Source organism: Podarcis filfolensis (assembly GCF_964270895.1).
Source record: "Podarcis filfolensis genome assembly, chromosome: 5".
NCBI lineage: Eukaryota > Metazoa > Chordata > Lepidosauria > Squamata > Lacertidae > Podarcis > Podarcis filfolensis.
Window position 1 is genome coordinate 92,367,059 of NC_139608.1, and position 18,696 is coordinate 92,385,754.

The following is an 18,696-nucleotide window of genomic DNA, read 5'->3' on the forward strand; positions in this document are numbered from 1 at the left end:
TAACCCACAGCGCCACCCGCGTTCCTATTTTACCAGGTTAAAACGGCACAAAGAAAGTAAGTGTAAATCCTGTACACTGTCTCTTCAGAAGTAAGCTCCGTTGCATTCAGAAGGGCTTACTCTGATGTGTATGAGCACATTGCGTTGCAGCCTGGTTTTCCCATCAAAGTGTCAGGGCTGAGAATGTGTTTAGCCATTGGCTAAACTCTTACGCTTCGGTGTTACTTGTGATTAACAATGAATAATAAGCAAGGGCCCATTCAGACTGCCATTTTATTATGGGTGTATGCAGCGACATGCCATTGACGCTCCTGCGTTGTTGCGCCCACTCTCTGCCCATTCCATAGACCTTGTTCCTGCCTGGTGCACCTCCCAGGTAAAATGTAAAGGGACCCCTGACCATTAGGTCCAGTCGCAGACGACTCTGGGGTTGCGGTGCTCATCTTGCTTTATTGGCCATGGGAGCTGGCATACAGCTTCCGGGTCATGTGGCCAGCATGACTAAGCCGCTTCTGGCGAAGCAGAGCAGCGCATGGAAATGCCGTTTACCTTCCCGCTGGAGCGGTACCTATTTATCTACTTGCACTTTGACGTGCTTTCGAACTGCTAGGTTGGCAGGAGGTGGAACTGAGCAACGGGAGCTCAACCCGTTGCGGGGATTCGAACCACCGACCTTCTGATTGGCAAGTCCTAGGCTCTGTGGTTTAACCCACAGCGCCACCCGCGTCCCTCTCACCTTCCAGGGGGAACTAGCAAAATATAGTAGCATTTGTGAACAGGTTTCTCAAGTGAACAGTAAGTCTCAGGCAATCATTTTGCTACCCACTCTGCTGCAACCGCACCTTGAAATTCTCCCTTGAGAGATGACCAGACTATTGGAGGCGATGGCGTGTACCCCAGGAATTGGGATTCTGGAGGGCGTGTTGAGAACGTAACTGAATTATGTTTGCCTTTGTTTTTCAGGTACTAAATGAAGCAGTAGGTGCCCTGATGTACCACACCATCACTTTAACCCGTGAAGACCTGGAGAAGTTTAAAGCACTTCGAATAATCGTTAGAATTGGAAGTGGTTTTGATAACATTGATATTAAATCTGCTGGCGATTTAGGTATGTCGTTAATTCACGTCTGTGAATTTTTATGTAGAAACCCAAGGGGGTTGGTGTTCAAACTTTGCTGACGTGTTTGTAGGTTGCACTTAATTGTGGTACTCTGTATTTGAAATTAATTGAATAACTCAAGTAAGGGTACTCCAGTTGGTGCTCACAAAAATAATAAATAAAAAATAATAATAAAATTTTATTTATATCCCGCCCTCCCCAGCCGAAGCCAGGCTCAGAGCAGCTAACAACAGTAAACTGATACAACAGTCTAAAATCATTCCATTATAAAATCAGTTCAAATCAGATTAATGGCAACCATTGGGCTAGAGTTCTGTGAGGATTGCCAAAGGAGGGGGTCAGGCTGTGCCCTGGCCAAAGGCCTGGTTGAACAGCTCTGTCTTGCAGGCCCTGTGGAAAGATGTCAAGTCCCACAGAGCCCTAGTCTCTTGTGACAGAGCATTCCACCAGATCGGAGCCACAGCCGAAAAAGCCCTGGCTCTGGTTGAGGCCAGCCTAACCTCTCTGTGGCCCGGGACCTCCAAGATGTTTTTGTTTGAAGACTGTAAGATCCTCCGTGGGACATACCAGGAGACGCGGTCCCGTAGGTACGAGGGTCCTAGGCCATGTAGGGCTTTAAAGGTTAAAACCAGCACCTTAAACCTGATCCTGTACTCCACCAGGAGCCAGTGCAGCTGGTGTAGTACCAGGTGAATGTGATCCCGCAGCGAGGACCCCATAAGGAGTCTCGCCGCGGCATTCTGCACCCGCTGGAGTTTCTGGGTCAGTCTCAAGGGCAGCCCCACGTAGAGCCAGTTACAATAATCCAGTCTGGAGGTGACCGTTGTGTGGATCACAGTGGCTAGGTCAGGGCGAGAGAGGTAAGGAGCCAACTGCTTAGCTTGGCAGAGGTGAAAAAATGCTGCCTTTGTTATAGCTGCAATCTGCGCCTCCATGGAAAGGGAGGTGTCGAAGATTACACCCAAACTCTTAACGGACAGTGCTGGCACTAATTGCACCCCCACAAGAGATGGGAGTTGCCCCCCCAATCCCATATCGTCCCGACCCAGCCAAAGAACCTTTGACCCAACGTAAAGGTAAAGGGACCCCTGACCATTAGGTCCAGTCGTGACCGACTCGGGGGTTGCACTCTCATCTCGCTCTATAGGCCGAGGGAGCTGGCGTTTGTCCGCAGACAGCTTCCAGGTCATGTGGCCAGCATGACTAAGCTGTTTCTGGTGAACCAGAGCAGCGCACGGAAACACCGTTTACCTTCCCACTGGAGCGGTACCTATTTATCTACTTGCACTTTGACGTGCTTTCGAACTGCTAGGTTGGCAGGAGCAGGGACCGAGCAACGGGAGCTCACCCTGTCGCGGGGATTCGAACCGCCGACCTTCTGATCGGCAAGCTCTAGGCTCTGTGGTTTAACCCACAGCGCCACCCGCTAATGGAAGAGGAGGGGAGGGGGATTTTTGCCAGTTTGCCCTTCCCCCCTATCCATGGCACCTTCCTTCCTGTTGGAGGATCCCCCCACTCTGGAGCAAGTCTTCAGCATTTGATGGGAGCTGGAGGCTACAGGAGGAAAGGGGGAAACGGCCGTCCTTTCTTCTGTTAATGGAGGCATGCACTGGATCAAAAGCACTTGTGTGAACACAAGGGGGTTCCACTATTTGTATTTAGGCGTCCGTTGCTTTGCACCAACTTAGGCTGCCCCCTCCCGGCGCACTCTTGCTCCTTACATCCACCAAAATCTCTGGCTGCGGACATTGACTCAAAAACTTACGGAATGTTTTGCTGTGGTAACGTTGCTGTGAAGCGTAGCCCAGCTTCATTGCATATTTGTGTCATCTCTGTTGCAGACAGCGAAGGTATAGGTGGCTAACTTGTGGCCTTGTCTTCCAGCTCCTGCTGGGCTGCACTGTCCATTAACCCTGACCATGAGTCATGCCGCCCGGGGCTGGTAGAGCATTATTATTATTTATTTATTTATTACAGAGGTACCTCGGGTTACATACGCTTCAGGTTACATACACTTCAGGTTACAGACTCTGCTAACCCAGAAATAGTACCTCGGGTTAAGAACTTTGCTTCAGGATGAGAACAGAAACCGTGCTCCGACGGCGCAGTGGCAGCAGGAGGCCCCATTAGCTAAAGTGGTGCTTCAGGTTAAGAACAGTTTCAGGTTAAGAATGGACCTCTGGAACGGATTAAGTACTTAATCCGAGGCACCACTGTATTTATACCCTGCCCGTCTGGCTGGGTTTCCCCAGCCACTCTGGGCGGCTTCCAACAGAATATTAAAATACAATAACCTATTAAACATTAAAAACTTCCCTAAACAGGCTGCCTTCAGATGTCTTCTAAAAGTCTGGTAGTGGTTCTTCTCTTTGACATCTGCTGGGAGGGCGTTCCACAGGGTGGGTGCCACCACCGAGAAGGCCCTCTGCCTGGTTCCCTGTAACTTGGCTTCTTGCAGCGAGGGAACCCCCAGAAGGCCCTCAGAGGTGGACCTCAGTGTCCGGGCAGAACGATGGGGGTGGAGACGCTCCTTCAGGTATACAGGACCAAGCATGAGATTCTTAACCCAGGGCTGTAGGTTCAAGACCCACATTGGGCAAAAGATTTTTGCACTCTGGGGGAATTGAACTAGATGAGCCTTGTGGTCCCTTCCAAACTCTGTGATCGGGAGCAGTGTTGGCTCTGGGTTTTGAAGGCCTCTTGGGCAAGGCATCCTCCATGCCACCTCCCATCCACCTCCATGACTCCCAGCTCCTCACTGCCCCATGTCATGAAGGGTTCTTGAGCCCTCAGCTGATGCCTGAGCATGCCGACCATTGGGGCCAGCTCTGGTCTGGAGGACCACAGGTCAGCTACGCCTAGATCACAACCTTGGAGCATCCTAGAAACTAAATTCTGTCAAGTGAGCCTTGGTCCCATCCCTGGAGCAACTGCTTACATCCAGTTCCACTCTCCCCTGCCCTACCCAAGGCAAAGAGTTTATTCCGCAACCCCTCTTATTTCTCTTACGCTTTTCTGATGCATGACTTGTTTTAGATGGTTGAAGCATCAGGTGGGGGCTGTCCATTTTTTAATCGTTGGAAAGGTGCATAGTCTTGCTTTAGGTCAGGCATAGGAAAACTCGGCCCTCCAGCTGTTTTGGGACTACAACTCCCATCATCCCTAGCTAACTGGACCAGTGGTCAGGGATGATGGGAATTGTAGTCCCAAAAACGTCTGGAGGGCCGAGTTTGCCTATGCCTGCTTTAGGTGCTTAATAGTATATGTCTTTCCAACATCTCTGAGGGCCAGGGGCTGGTTGAATTCATAAAGATGCTTGGGGGGGGGGGAGGGTTCCGTGGCATTCTGGAGCCACCCCAGGATTCAACACATTGTGTTTTTTCTAATTATTATTTAAGGGATTGCAGTGTGCAATGTTCCGGCTGCATCCGTGGAAGAGACAGCAGACTCTACAATGTGCCACATCTTGAACCTGTACAGACGAACCACCTGGCTTCATCAGGCCTTGCGAGAAGGCACGAGGGTGCAGAGCGTGGAGCAGATCCGGGAAGTGGCTTCTGGGGCTGCGAGAATCCGAGGGGAGACTCTGGGCATTATTGGGTTAGGTAGGCCAGCCCTGTTGTCTTGCTCTCTGCTCTTTGCATATAAAGTCTGTTTGTTAGTTAAATGCATCCACTGTTGTGGCTTAAGGCTAATCAGGACCCTAACAAACTGCTAGGGATGATGGTATCCTATTTAGAATCGCTGCCCTGGGTTAGCTAGTGCCCTAAGATGCTCCAAACCTGTTGTCTGGTTACCAGGACCAGATATCTACCCCCTCTATTTTGCTCAGTAAGGTAAAGGGAAAGGGACCCCCTGACCATTAGGTCCAGTCGTGACCGACTCTGGGATTGCGGCGCTCATCTTGCTTTATTGGCCGAGGGAGCCGGCGTACAACTTCCGGGTCATGTGGCCAGCATGGCTAAGCCATTTCTGGCGAACCAGAGCAGTGCACAGAAACGCCGTTTACCTTCCTGCTGGAGCGGTACCTATTTATCTACTTGCACTTTGACGTGCTTTTGAACTGCTAGGTTGGCAGGAGCTGAGAACGAGCAACGGGAGCTCACCCCGTCGTGGGGATTCAAACCGCCGACCTTCTGATTGGCAAGTCCTAGGCTCTGTGGTTTAACCCACAGCGCCACCCGCGTCCCATTTTGCTCAGTAGTTCATTTCTAAAATGTATTCCAGAACCGCCCTGTCACTCTGTAGCAGAAATAAGTTTGTTGAACCATAGTGGGCAAGAGCCTACACTAAGTTTGGGGAGGGGTGGAAGAGTAACAGTGATGTTTTCCTAATGGAACTGGAAATTTCTCTTCTCCATTCCCTGCCCCCATGTTTCATTAGAACTCTTTAAGTTGGACTACTGTGTACGTACTCTGCGACCTCATTCTGACGTAACACTAAACTATGGCTTAGCATAATATGAATGGCTCTCTGCTTTGTGAGCTCCCTTCTCTTCTTCTGCTGCAACCATGAGGAGGAGTAGATGGGGAGGTTTTGCTTCTACTTCCAACTAATTATGTTCACGCGTTATCCTTGGACCCAGATAAACTGGATATTCTTAACTATGGTTTAGGGAAAGAAGCAAACATTAAACCTTGGTTTACGATTCTGCTAAACCAGTGTTCTTCAGCCTTGGGTCACCAGATGTTGTTGGACAATATCCTCAGCCACAATCGAAGAACACTGTCCTAAACCATATTTAAGATTCAGCTTTGGGGATAGTGATAATAAACCATGGTTAATTGAAAGCAGAAGCAAAACCTTTTCCTTATAAGACTCACTTTTTCCCTCCTAAAACGTAAGGGGAAATGTGTGTGCGTCTTATGGAGCGAATGCAGGCTGCGCAGCTATCCCAGAAGCCAGAACAGCAAGAGGGATTGCTGCTTTCACTGCACAGCGATCCCTCTTGCTGTTCTGGCTTCTGAGATTCAGAATATTTTTTTTCTTGTTTTCCTTCTCCAAAAACTAGGTGCGTCTTGTGGTCTGGTGCGTCTTATAGAGCGAAAAATACGGTAGTTTAACATTGCATCCAAACCCCATCTGCATGAATGGGTGGGTTGCTTTATACCTGCCTCAACAATATTTGTTGTAAGACAAAAAAAAAATCTCCCCCTCCCCGCAGGACGAGTTGGCCAAGCGGTTGCACTACGTGCAAAAGCCTTTGGCTTCAATGTCATTTTCTACGACCCGTACCTCTCAGATGGCATGGAACGTGCCCTTGGACTTCAGCGGGTGACGACTTTGCAGGATTTGTTGTTTCACAGCGACTGTGTCACCCTCCACTGCAGCCTAAACGAACACAACCATCACCTTATTAACGACTTCACCATTAAACAGGTACGTTTCGGATAACGTCACAGTGACGATAAGAGTTAACATTTACATAGCAATTTTTGTGTGTTCTAAGAACTTCACAAACATCGCCTTAGAGATACTTACTTACTTACTTGCAGATATATTGCAGATATATTGTGACAGTGTATATTGAGAGGCGAGCAGTTCTGCCAGGCAACCAGGTATCAATTTTGTCTGCCGTCTGTCCTATTAATAGGTTCTACTTGGTGAAGAAATATCACATCCTACCACTGCAGTTTAATCACGTGGATCTTTGTTTACTCGTGAACCGGAAAGTTGCCTTCTGATAAAATTTCTGCACATCTCAATTCGTAGATTAAGTGGCTACTGCCCCCTTGTGTTCAGTGCTAATACTCACAGGCGTTCCCATCCCAATTTATTTGTCAGGCTACTGGCGGAGGAGAGTACTTGAAATAATTTCGGACTTTTAACTGAAACGTTTGCTGATCACCCATGGCATTTACAGCCGTAACTTAGTTTTTATTGAACTTACATTATCAGAAGTGTATGCTTGCCAATCAAAACAACCATTTCTTAGTTCTGCAGGTGGAAAACTGCCTACAGAATAATGGCAGTCTTGCAATTAGTTGCATCCTAGATGGCACAACCTTGATGGCAGAAAGTGAGGAGGAATTAAAGAACCTTTTAATGAGGGTGAAAGAGGAGAGCGCAAAATATGGTCTGAAGCTCAACATCAAAAAAACGAAGATCATGGCCACTGGTCCCATCACCTCCTGGCAAATAGAAGGGGAAGAAATGGAGGCAGTGAGAGATTTTACTTTCATGGGTTCCATGATCACTGCAGATGGTGACAGCAGTCACAAAATTAAAAGATGCCTGCTTCTTGGGAGAAAAGCAGTGACAAACCTAGACAGCATCTTAAAAAGCAGAGACATCACCTTGCCAACAAAGGTCCGTATAGTTAAAGCTGTGGTTTTCCCAGTAGTGATGTATGGAAGTGAGAGCTGGACCATAAAGAAGGCTGATCGCCGAAGAATTGATGCTTTTGAATTATGGTGCTGGAGGAGACTCTGGAGAGTCCCATGGACTACAAAAAGATCAAACCTATCCATTCTGAAGGAAATCAGCCCTGAGTGCTCACTGGAAGGACAGATCCTGAAGCTGAGGCTCCAATACTTTGGCCACCTCATGAGAAGAGAAGACTCCCTGGAAAAGACCCTGATTTTGGGAAAGATTGAGGGCACAAGGAGAAGGGAACGATGGAGGACGAGATGGTTGGACAGTGTTCTCGAAGCTACCAACATGAGTTTGACCAAAGTGCGAGAGGCAGTGGAAGACAGGAGTGCCTGGCGTGCTCTGGTCCAGGGGGTCACGAAGAGTCGGACACGACTAAACGACTAAACAACAATTGTTGCATTATGCAGCCACTTCTCTGAGGTTCGGTGATCAGACCATCCACCTGATGTATTGGCACCTAGTTCATGGAAGCTTTTGCTGCTGCAATAATTCCAGGAATCTCTTTTTCATCTGTGAACCTGCATGAGAACATGAGAATTCAATCCCCTTCTGGGTGGGCCCCCCCCCCCCCCGCTTTAAGAGGTCTGGCGACTGGGCAGAAGGGCTTTTCAGCTGTGGTGAACAGAATATGGAATAGCCACTGGCTGCCTCATGGCCTCTATTTAGGCAGGTTGCAAAACCACCTTGATCTCAGCAGGCATTTTCAGGGCACATTAGTTTTTCAACTGATTTTTAGAGTTGCGCTTTGATTCCCAGGGAACGGGGTATTAACGTTTAGAAAAACTGCTCTGAGATGTCTTGAGCCCGTGGGACAGAGCAGGATGTCAGATAAAGAAATATAAAGGCATTAGTTAACCTGTTGCTATCTTGCTGCTCCTGCAATCATATGAGGTACTTCAAATTGTCGTTTTATTCTTTTTTTATATTAATTACAGTGTCAATTCTGTGCTGCAGAAATGTTGGTATAAATGAATGCTCTGATCTTTAAGGTGCCATAAACCTTTTCTTTTCTTTATAGCAACCAGCAGAGTTTGCTGTGCAGCTAATTCTATGGATTCTCTGTTGAGGCAGTTTATGATTTGTCTTTTATCTAGTCATACGCTTCACATAAACTGGTTTCTGCAGTTTTCTGGGTTTCAAGTTAATTGGGTTTCAGCAAGCAAGAAATCTCAACATTATGGGCTGGCCATTTGTTGAATTACATTAACATAGTTTATGGATATGTTTGCTTGCAAGTTTCTGAAAGCCGTGAAACTTCTTGATGAAACAGGAAATCGACATAAGCGTATTACTGAAAGCTACAATTGTCTGTGTCAGTTTTATAATTTATTAAATATTTCCGCTTTCCTAAAGGATCTTGGAATGCCAAGGTGTTCTGATAAGTTATTAATATGTCACTTATTTTTATGTCGACAGCTGTGCTGTTCTACTTGGTACAACTTTAAGTGTTTCCATTGATATGTTAAGGCAAGTAGAAAATTACACTGTTGCCTCAGTAAGCAAACACATTTTGTTTGCTAATGGGTGCTTGTTTTCACACGTCTCGTTTTTAGTAATTTCTATTCACTTTACCTTAAAAAATGTTTTGTTTTGTTTTTTGTTTTTTTTTTGCAGTAAATTGGTTCAGTTTCTTGTGAAAGGTAGAGGAAACAGCCTGTGCACTTTCTCCAAAGCCACGGCAGTTCCTTTCAGCGACTCGGAGTCTTAAATTTCATAAATTGTCATCTGCCTTTAGTGCAGTACAACAGGGCACACATTTTAAAGTCTTGTTAACTAGACGGAAAGTATTTTTAAACCATATTTTTAAGGTTTGCTTTCAGTATTGCCTTAGGCTACATTATAGCATTTAAACACAGACTGAACATCTGTCAAATGCAAAAATTAATCTGTTTGATGCTCCCCCCCCCCAGGCCTTGTTCAGTTTAACCGTGATAAAGATGCAGTTTTGCTTGGCTATTTTCACCTTTTAAGCTTGGTTTATAAGAAGATTTTTGTAGCATTTTTCCAGTGTGTAGTAAGGCAAGTGGTCCACTTTTGCGTGTAGGCTGTTCCAGTGACGGCTGGTTCCTCTACTAACATCAACTTTATTTCGCACGTTTTTAATCTGGGCATTTTAACTTCCCACAGATGCGACAGGGAGCCTTCCTTGTGAACATGGCTCGAGGAGGGCTAGTAGATGAAAAAGCACTTGCACAGGCCCTGAAGGAAGGAAGGATACGAGGGGCAGCCTTGGACGTACACGAGTCAGAACCATTCAGGTGATTCTGTTTCCTGTTTAGTGCCTGTTCTATTGCTAAACAAAAATAACAAGGTAAAGGGACCCCTGACCATTAGGTCCAGTCGTGGCCAACTCTGGGGTTGCGGCGCTCATCTCGCTTTATTGGCCGAGGGAGCCGACGTACAGATTCTGGGTCATGTGGCCAGCATGACTAAGCCGCTTCTGGCCAAACAGAGCAGTGCACTGCACTGAAACGCCGTTTACCTTCCCACCGGAGTGGTACCTATTTATCTACTTGCACTTGATGTGCTTTCGAACTGCTAGGTTGGCAGGAGCAGGGACCGAGCAACTGGAGCTCACCCTGTCGCGGGGATTCGAACCACTGACCTTCTGATCGGCAAGTCCTAGGCTCTGTGGTTTAACCCACAGCACCACCTTCCAAATGAAGATTCTCTGGTCCTTCCTAGAGTGTTCCAAGCGTCTCCTAAACTTGCATCTCTAGATTATTCAGAATATGCAGTGACCCAGAATATGTTGTTTCCCGCTATTTATTAAAAAGAAAATATCAATTATGTGCCCCTGGTGACCAGCCTTTGCTCGCCTTCGCACCACTGGCCTGGGTAGCAACAGGTTCAACTCGCCATTGCTTCCGATTAGTAGGAAATTAATGGTTCTACACAATCTTCCAAGGATAAAAGGCGTATTTCGTAGCAAAAATATGTTCCCGCCTGACTTCTTGGCCTCTCCTCCATCCATATTCTCTGTCCTGCAGGGCTCTGAGAGACTGGTAGTGTTTTTGGACGATGCGTGAGCACTTAACAGGTCCACACAAAAGTTTAGACAACACCTTGATAGCTTCCATGGATTCAGATGCTGTTTGATCCCTTTCCACTATCAAGTTTTGGCCAGGGAAGCCCACCCACCCCAGTATACAGCTCAATCATACCGTATTTTTCGCTCTATAGGACACACTTTTCCCCCTCCAAAAATGAAGGGGAAATGTGTGTGCGTCCTATGGAGTGAATGCAGGGAGGAGGCAGGCAGGAAAAGCCCCCAAAAGCCGCACACAAGCTTCGCGCGGCTCTTGCGGGTTTTTCCTCAGGAGGGACAAGGGACTGACGCGGCCAGTCAGTCCCTTCTCCCTCCTCGTAGAAAAGCCCACAGGAGCCGTGCACTCCTTAAAGGGTGTGTGACACCTGTGGGCTTTTGCGGGAGGTGGGGGTATTGCCATAGCCGCGCGCACCCTCTCCCAGCTGGAGAGGTGACGCGCGGCTATGGCAGCAGCCTCTTTAGCCGCGCGCCACCTCTCCAGCCGGGAGAGGGTGCGCGGGGCTAAAGAAGCCATAGCCCTGCCTGGGCTTCCCCGGCAGCCCCGAGAAACTCGCAGAGCAACGGGAAGGCTGCGTGCCTTTCCGCTGCTCCCCGACCTGCACTTTGGGGCTGGTGGTGGGCTTCCCTCCACCAGCCCCAAAGAGCAGGTCGAAAGGAACCTGAAGCCTGGAGAGCGAGAGGGGTCGGTGCTCACCGACCCCTCTCGCTCTCCAGGCTTCCAAGGTAGCCACCTGAAGGCGGCTGAACGCACCTTGAACAGCACCTTGTTTTAGAGGGGGAAAACAAGGGGGGGAAATTCTCCTCTCTGCGCAGCACCTCCTGCCGCTTCGCTGAAGGGGCGCTGGGCAGAGGGGGGGGAGAATTTTTTTTCTTGTTCTCCCCCCTCTAAAACAAGGTGCATCCTATGGTCGGGTGCATACTATAGAGCGAAAAATACGGTACTTTCAAGATCTGTTTGAGGTGCCGAGATATTGACCTGGTTGAGACTTGATATGAAGGCAGGGAGAAACTGTTCAAATGAACCATGTTCCTCTCATATTATCACAGAACCAGCAACTCCAGAACTACCGTATTTTTCACTCTATAACACGCACCCGACCATAACACGCACGTAGTTTTTAAAGGAGGAAAACAAGAAAAAAAATATTCTAAACGAAACAGTGGATGTATGATTTTTGTGGTTCATGCTGTGGCCACAGACATGTGATCTGACAGTGAGTTTGGAGTAGCCCAATGCAAAAATCCTGAGGATCGTGTATGCGGCTCCTCTCCTCTCCCACTTTGCTCCTTTAAAGAAGCAGGCTCTCTGTCCCTCTCTCCTCCCCACTCAGCGGCTCTTCTCCTGCTTTGCTGTTTCAAAGCGAGCCACGGAGGAGGGAAGGAAGGGGAACCATGGATCCTCTGCTCACGACTGCAGCAGATTCCCCCCCCCCCCAGCCACCCGTAGGCATTCCCTCCATAACACGCACAGACATTTCCCCTTACTTTCTAGGAGGAAAAAAGTGAGTGTTACGGTGCAAAAAATATGGTAACTCTCCCAAAAGTTTACCATAAATACTTCTCTTTCTATCTAGGCAAATGGCTGTCTTACTGTTTTATTACATATATCTTCCTCCAGCGAACTCTATGGAAACATCTACTCTGGGCTTTCAAACCCCGTCTCAATACTGTTTCCTCAAATGCACACGTTGTTGTTCCCAATATCCTCAGCACTGGCTGTGCTGTTGAGAAATGGAAGTCGTGGGTGTTTGCAGTTCATTTCTGGCTGTGTATACTTATTCTTAATGGGACGCGGGTGGCGCTGTGGGTTAAACCACAGAGCCTAGGACTTGCCGATCAGAAGGTCGGCGGTTTGAATCCCCGCGACGGGGTGAGCTCCCGTTGCTCCGTCCCAGCTCCTGCCAACCTAGCAGTTCGAAAGCACGTCAAAGTGCAAGTAGATAAATAGGTACCGCTCCGGCGGGAAGGTACCATATTTTTTGCTCTATAAGAGTCACTTTTCCCCTCCTAAAAAGTAAGGGGAAATGTGTGTGCGTCTTATGGAGTGAATGCAGGCTGCACAGCTATCCCAGAAGCCAGAACAGCAAGAGGGATTGCTGCTTTCACTGCGCAGCGATCCCTCTTGCTGTTCTGGCTTCTGAGATTCGGAATATTTTTTTTCTTGTTTTCCTCCTCCAAAAACTAGGTGCGTCTTGTGGTCTGGCGCGTCTTATAGAGCGAAAAATACGGTAAACGGCGTTTCTGTGCGCTGCTCTGGTTCTCCAGAAGCGGCTTAGTCATGCTGGCCACATGTCTGTGGACAAACGCCGGCTCCCTCGGCCTATAGAGCGAGATGAGCGCCACAACCCCAGAGTCGGTCATGACTGGACCTAATGGTATACCTTTTTATACTTATTCTTAATAAACACACAAAAGCCTCTGTTCAGGAAGATGATGGTGATGATGATTAATCACAGTATAAGATGTACAGTATATGACACCTTTCTTTACTTTTTCTCTCAGCTTTAGTCAGGGTCCCCTGAAGGACGCGCCAAATCTCATCTGTACTCCCCACGCTGCGTGGTACAGTGAGCAGGCCTCAATAGAAATGCGGGAAGAAGCAGCCCGAGAGATCCGGAAAGCGATCACAGGTGCCAGCCATGTTCCCCTCAGTCTTCTTTTACCGACTGTTTTACTGACTGTTCCTTTGGCTTAACAGAGCATGCCGTTCTTCTGTATGTAGAACATCAGTAGTGCAGTGGTACCTCGGGTTAAGTATTTAATTCATTCCGGAGGTCCGTGCTTAACCTGAAACTGTTCTTAACCTGAAGCACCACTTTAGCTAATGGGGCCTCCTGCTGCGCTGCCGGAGCACGATTTCTGTTCTCATCCTGAAGCAAAGTTCTTCACCTGAAGCACTATTTCTGGGTTAGCGGAGTCTGTAACCTGAAGCGTATGTCACCTGAAGCGTATGTAACCCGAGGCACCACTGTACAAAGGACACCAAACTGGCTCGGAATAACATTTGCTAAGTGTGGCACTGCTAACTTTGCAAACGTTGACTTTTAAGCACGACTCTGAATGTGAACTGAACACCGCTGCGGTTACAAAGCTGGTGGAGCCTCGCCAAAGTCAGGTTGTGTGGGGTCGTTTTGTTGCGGCAGTTTGTGGGTGTGGACCAGGTACACACCTGACCCTAGGTGTATTACAGTGGTACCTCTAGTTACAAACGTTCCGGAGGTCCGTTCTTAACCTGAAACTGTTGTTAACGAGCGGCGTGCTTTTGTTAATGGGGCCTCCTGCTGCCGCTGCACCGCCGGGACACGATTTCCGTTCTCATCCTGGGGCAAAGTTCTCAACTCGAGGTAACTCTTCCAGGTTAGCAGCGTTTGTAACCTGAGGCGTTTGTAACTTAAGGTACACTTCATAGCGATTAATATCAAATGAAGGAGAGAACTTGCCTAATAATAATAATAATTTTTATTTATACCCCGCCCTCCCCAGCCAAGGCCGGGCTCAGGGCGGCTAACAAGCAATAATAAAAACAAGTTGAATGAATACAATTTAAAAACATGATTAAAATACAACATTAAAATATTGAAACATTAAAATATTAAAATGCAGCCTCATCACAGGAGGAGAAAAGGAAAAAGAAAAAAGGAAGAGGGGGAGAGAATCAAATTGGCTCCAAGCCAAAGGCCAGGTGGAACAACTCCGTCTTCCAGGCCCTGCAGAAAGAAATCAGATCCTGCAGGGCCCTGGTCTCATGAGGCAGAGCGTTCCACCAGGACGGAGCCAGTGTTGAAAAGGCCCTGGCTCTGGTTGAAGCTAATCTAAGTTCCTTAGGGCCTGGGACCACTAGGGTGCTGCTATTTATGGACCTTGAGGCTCTCTGTGGGGCATACCAGGTGAACTGATAACAGCCAATGAAAAACGGCCATTATTAACGTGTCGTGCACATTCGCGTGCATTTTATTTTTAACCTGACATTATTTGCACATGCGGAGTTTACCTATGCTGCAATATTTAACTGTCTGGCTAGGTCGCATTCCAGACAACCTGAGGAACTGTGTCAACAAAGAACATTTGACTGCAGCTACACATTGGGCCAGCATGGACCCCGGAGTTGTTCACCCAGAGCTCAATGGCGCTGCATACAGGTAAGGAGGTTCTCTCGCAGCCAGTTTAATGGCGTTCACTTTTGTCTGCTCTAGACAGTATCCACTATGTATATCCGTTGACATGCTGACGGTGAGCTGTCATTGTGAGGCGTCAACTCGGGGAGAAGAGATTCAGAAGGTTTTAACATTTTGAGTCAAATGCCACGCCCGTCAAATGCTATTGCTATAACTTCCAAATCTCTTGTGGACATGTGGGGGTGGGGGGCAGCTGGTACTCCACAATAACCAGATTTTTTTGGGGGGGAGGCTCTAGTGCAGGGGTCAGCAAACTTTTTCAGCAGGGGGCCGGTTCACTGTCCCTCAGACCTTGTGGGGGGCCGGACTATATTTTGGAAAAGAAAAAAAAATGAACGAATTCCTATGCCCCACAAATAACCCAGAGATGCATTTTAAATAAAAGGACACATTCTACTCATGTAAAAACACACTGATTCCCGGACCGTCCGTGGGCCGGATTTGGAAGGTGATTGGACCGAATCTGGCCCTCAGGCCTTAGTTTGCCTCCTCATGCTCTAGTGACTGATCTCCCATGTAGTTGCTGCTAAATTTTTTTGGGGGGACTCCATAACCTCCCCCCCCCCGAGAGGCAGCAACATTATCTGCAAGAGTGTCAGAATAGTTAACAGCCCTCCTTTAGTAAGCGAGCTATTAAATGTGGCATTAAGCTACTTTTTCCTTTTTTAATGGGATTTCTACTTCTGGCTACCTATGTACACAGTTGCAGTCCTTTGCAAGATTTCATTTCTGATTAAAAGCTTAAAAGTTGCCGGTTGGAGATCTTTCGTTCATGTTCATGCATTCAGTGAATCTGACTTCCAGGTCGATAGATATGCCTTAGACAACAGTTGTCATGTGCTACAAGTTAAAGGTAAAGGGGCCCCTGACCATAAGGTGCAGTCATGACCGACTCTGGGGTTGCGGCGCTCATCTCGCTTTATTGGCCGAGGGAGCCGGCGTTTGTCCGCAGACAGTTTTTCTGGGTCATGTGGCCAGCATGACTAAGCCGCTTCTGGCGAACCAGAGCAGCGCACAGAAACGCCGTTTACCTTCCCGCCGGAGCGATACCTATTTATCTATTTGCACTTGGACGTGCTTTCGAACTGCTAGGTTGGCAGGAGCAGGGACTGAGCAACGGGAGCTCACCCCGTCGCGGGGATTCGAACCGCCGACCTTCTGATCGGCAAGCTCTAGGCTCTGTGGTTTAACGCACAGCGCCACCCACGTCCCTGTGCTACAAGTTACTCTTCCTTAAATTTTGTAGGGAAGCTTCTTCACACACACACACGCACAATAAAATAAAATAAAAAGTCACACTGGGTCTCAACAGATCTCTGACGCGTGCTCTCCTTTCTCTCAGCAGGTATCCTCCCGGGGTTGTCAGTGTGGCTCCACCTGGCTTGCCTACCGCCGTAGAAGGAATAGTTCCCAACGCCATGTCCTTATCGCATGGGCTTCCTCCTGTCGCCCACCCTCCCCACGCTCCTTCTCCGGGCCAGACAGTCAAACCAGAAGCTGATAGAGACCACCCTAACGACCAGTTGTAGCCTAAGAAAACATCATTCCCAGCACGGGCAACTGTGGAAAGCGTGCGGAAAACCGATTGGACTTTGAATAGATGCAAAATCATGAACATACAGAGGAGGCCATATTATGTTTTAGAAAGTGGTCCAAAATGCAGTATAACGAGAAATGGTGGGAGATGAAAGATTTGAAAACTTTATTCCTCCATATAAAAATGTAGTTTGTCCCTGTTCAGTGACCTGACTCACTGTTTCTGTGTCCTATGGGTTCTTTGTTAAGCCAGAGAAGTTAGTAGTTTAATTATATCATGAATGTACTTGTCTGTGTACAGTTTTTAGAACATTAACAAGGGTTTGTTTGCTTAGTTGTCAACAAGAAAAAATATATATATAAGGGAGGCATTCGACAAACCATTTTTGAGATTTGGGATCCTTTGTTTTTTATATGTTTAAAAATGCCTAAAAGCGAAGCAGTTGGTGAACTTCTCAGGACAAAGATTTTTCCCATTTTTCTTTCTATGCCACGCAGTGCATTGTTTTTTCTACCTTCTTGTCTTATTTTTTTAGAATAATTTAATAAAGTAAAAACAGTTTCTCCTAATTTCGGCACAAATTCCCCTTATTTCAGAATGAAGACATTTCAAAGAGATTTTGAGGTGCAAAATAAAAGTTTTTTTTAATAAACGAGCATTATGCTTTTTGTCACCGGTTAATATATATTATTGGTGGGATGCAGAGAGAGAGAGAGAGAGATTGAGAGAGGCACTGACTACTGAAAAGTAGCTGCATTTCATTGCCTACATGGATTCCTTCCTGGTAATGTGGTAGGCTAGCAATATTTTGGGTTAAAATCATGTTTGTGACTGTGTCCATTTGTATGAATTATTATTTTCAAGAAATAAAAATTCCAAACAAATACCATGTGCACCATATATATGTATATATACATATTTATTTCTGGGTGATTGTTCATCTTTTATGAGGATTAAGGGATACTTCACGCCTAGGTTTAGTTTGCTCTGATTGTTGTAATGCTTTCTCGGAAGAATAACAACATCATTAAATGCAGTTCTTTTAAATACAGTATTTTACAGCAAGGATAGGGATATGTCTGGCTTTCAGCTTGGACTCCCCAGACTTTGCAGCCATTGTCAATGGTTAAGGAAAACGGAAGCTGAAATCTAACAGCAAATGGAAAATGACAGCTTCTACATCCCTGTTTTTACTGACTGGAAAGCTGGAAATGATGTGTTGGAGAAGAACAGCTTTCGTTTCATTTTTTCCAACTATGCGAATCGGTTTTCTTACATCTTGGGACATAAAGTTTTGGTTTTGAAAGAGCATCAACTGGCCACAGAACAGCCAGCTTTTTTAATATATATTTCTCATTGCAAACCAATATAACAGTGGCACAAACATTTCATGTGCATATTAAAAAAACTATTTTGACTGAGAATAAACGGATTAAATATGGAAGACAATCCTACTGGAAATGCTTCCATATTTCATACACTCTTTCCCGCCATCCTTTCTTCACCTCAATCAGCCACTGAAGCAAATTATGGTGAAATAAAAACCTGGTGAAAGGATCACTCTTTATTTTACACTATTTTCTGCAAAAGGAGCAGCCTGTTGGGTTTTGAATATGCTCTGTTGATGCCCATAAATGTTCATTTTTCTTCTTCCCCTTAGATCTTGTAATTACATTCCTATCTTTTGATTAAACGATGGCTTCCACATTTTCGCATTATGGCTTTGTCCCTCCCTTTCCTAACTCCCTCTTAACCCTCATCCCTCCAGAGTATTTAGATTTCAGACAATCTACTGTATATTTGGAAACCGGCTTGTCTGCCTGCCTGTCTTATTTTCTACAGGCTTGGCTGCCTCTCAAGATATTGCCAGCCAACTCAGCTCAGGGTTCATCACCATTTCTATGCATGGTGCCATTTTGTGTCAAGATGGCGGCCCAAAATGTCACTTTGGTGTGACTTTGCCCGTTTTCGGCCATAGGTTCAACCGCCTCTCAATATTTATCGTCACCAGGCTTGGCACGAGGGTCTCCAAGGTGGGGGTGGCAATCTTTGCCGGTATTTGGACACTGGCCCCATTTTGAACCAAGATGGTAGACCAAAATGTCGCTTTGGCCAAACTCAGCAGACGGGTACCCAAAGTGGGGGCAGCAGAGGGCTTTGTTGCCATGTGGACGCCAGGTGCCATTTTGATTCAAGTTGGCAAACCGAAACATGAGTTTGGCACAGCACCACCTGATTTTTGACATGACCAGTCCAAACTCGCAAATTATACTACCTGTTGGAAACAAAAAACAAAACCCTCAAATGTCTTTTGCTTTCTACAGATTCCCCAGGCAGCCCAGTCACTCCCTAAGGTAAAGGGACCCCTGACCATTAGGTCCAGTCGTGACCAACTCTGGGGTTCCGGCACTCATCTCGCTTTATTGGCTGAGGGAGCCAG

At 46.9% G+C, this 18,696-nt stretch overlaps 1 protein-coding gene and 1 long non-coding RNA gene across 14 annotated transcripts in view; one reads left to right on the forward strand and one right to left on the reverse strand.

The window, feature by feature from the left end:
- The window catches only part of CTBP1 (C-terminal binding protein 1), a 54,795-nt gene extending 37,655 nt beyond the window's left edge, over nt 1–17,140 (forward strand). For 7 of the 12 annotated variants that reach the window (XM_083615858.1, XM_083615853.1, XM_083615851.1 and 4 more), the window contains 7 exons: nt 964–1,108; nt 4,519–4,725; nt 6,285–6,499; nt 9,623–9,753; nt 13,047–13,174; nt 14,566–14,683; nt 16,065–17,140. In XM_083615858.1, coding sequence (XP_083471984.1) covers nt 964–1,108; nt 4,519–4,725; nt 6,285–6,499; nt 9,623–9,753; nt 13,047–13,174; nt 14,566–14,683; nt 16,065–16,248 — 1,128 coding nt within the window. In that variant the 3' untranslated portion in view covers nt 16,249–17,140. Of the gene's footprint in view, nt 1–963; nt 1,109–4,518; nt 4,726–6,284; nt 6,500–9,622; nt 9,754–13,046; nt 13,175–14,565; nt 14,684–16,061 lie in introns of all 12 variants that reach the window. The other 5 variants (XM_083615854.1, XM_083615849.1, XM_083615857.1 and 2 more) reach the window with 1 other exon arrangement.
- Nucleotides 1–18,696, reverse strand: part of LOC310763592 — a 190,215-nt gene that overhangs the window by 158,900 nt on the left and 12,619 nt on the right. The gene's annotated exons all lie outside the window — the stretch shown is intronic.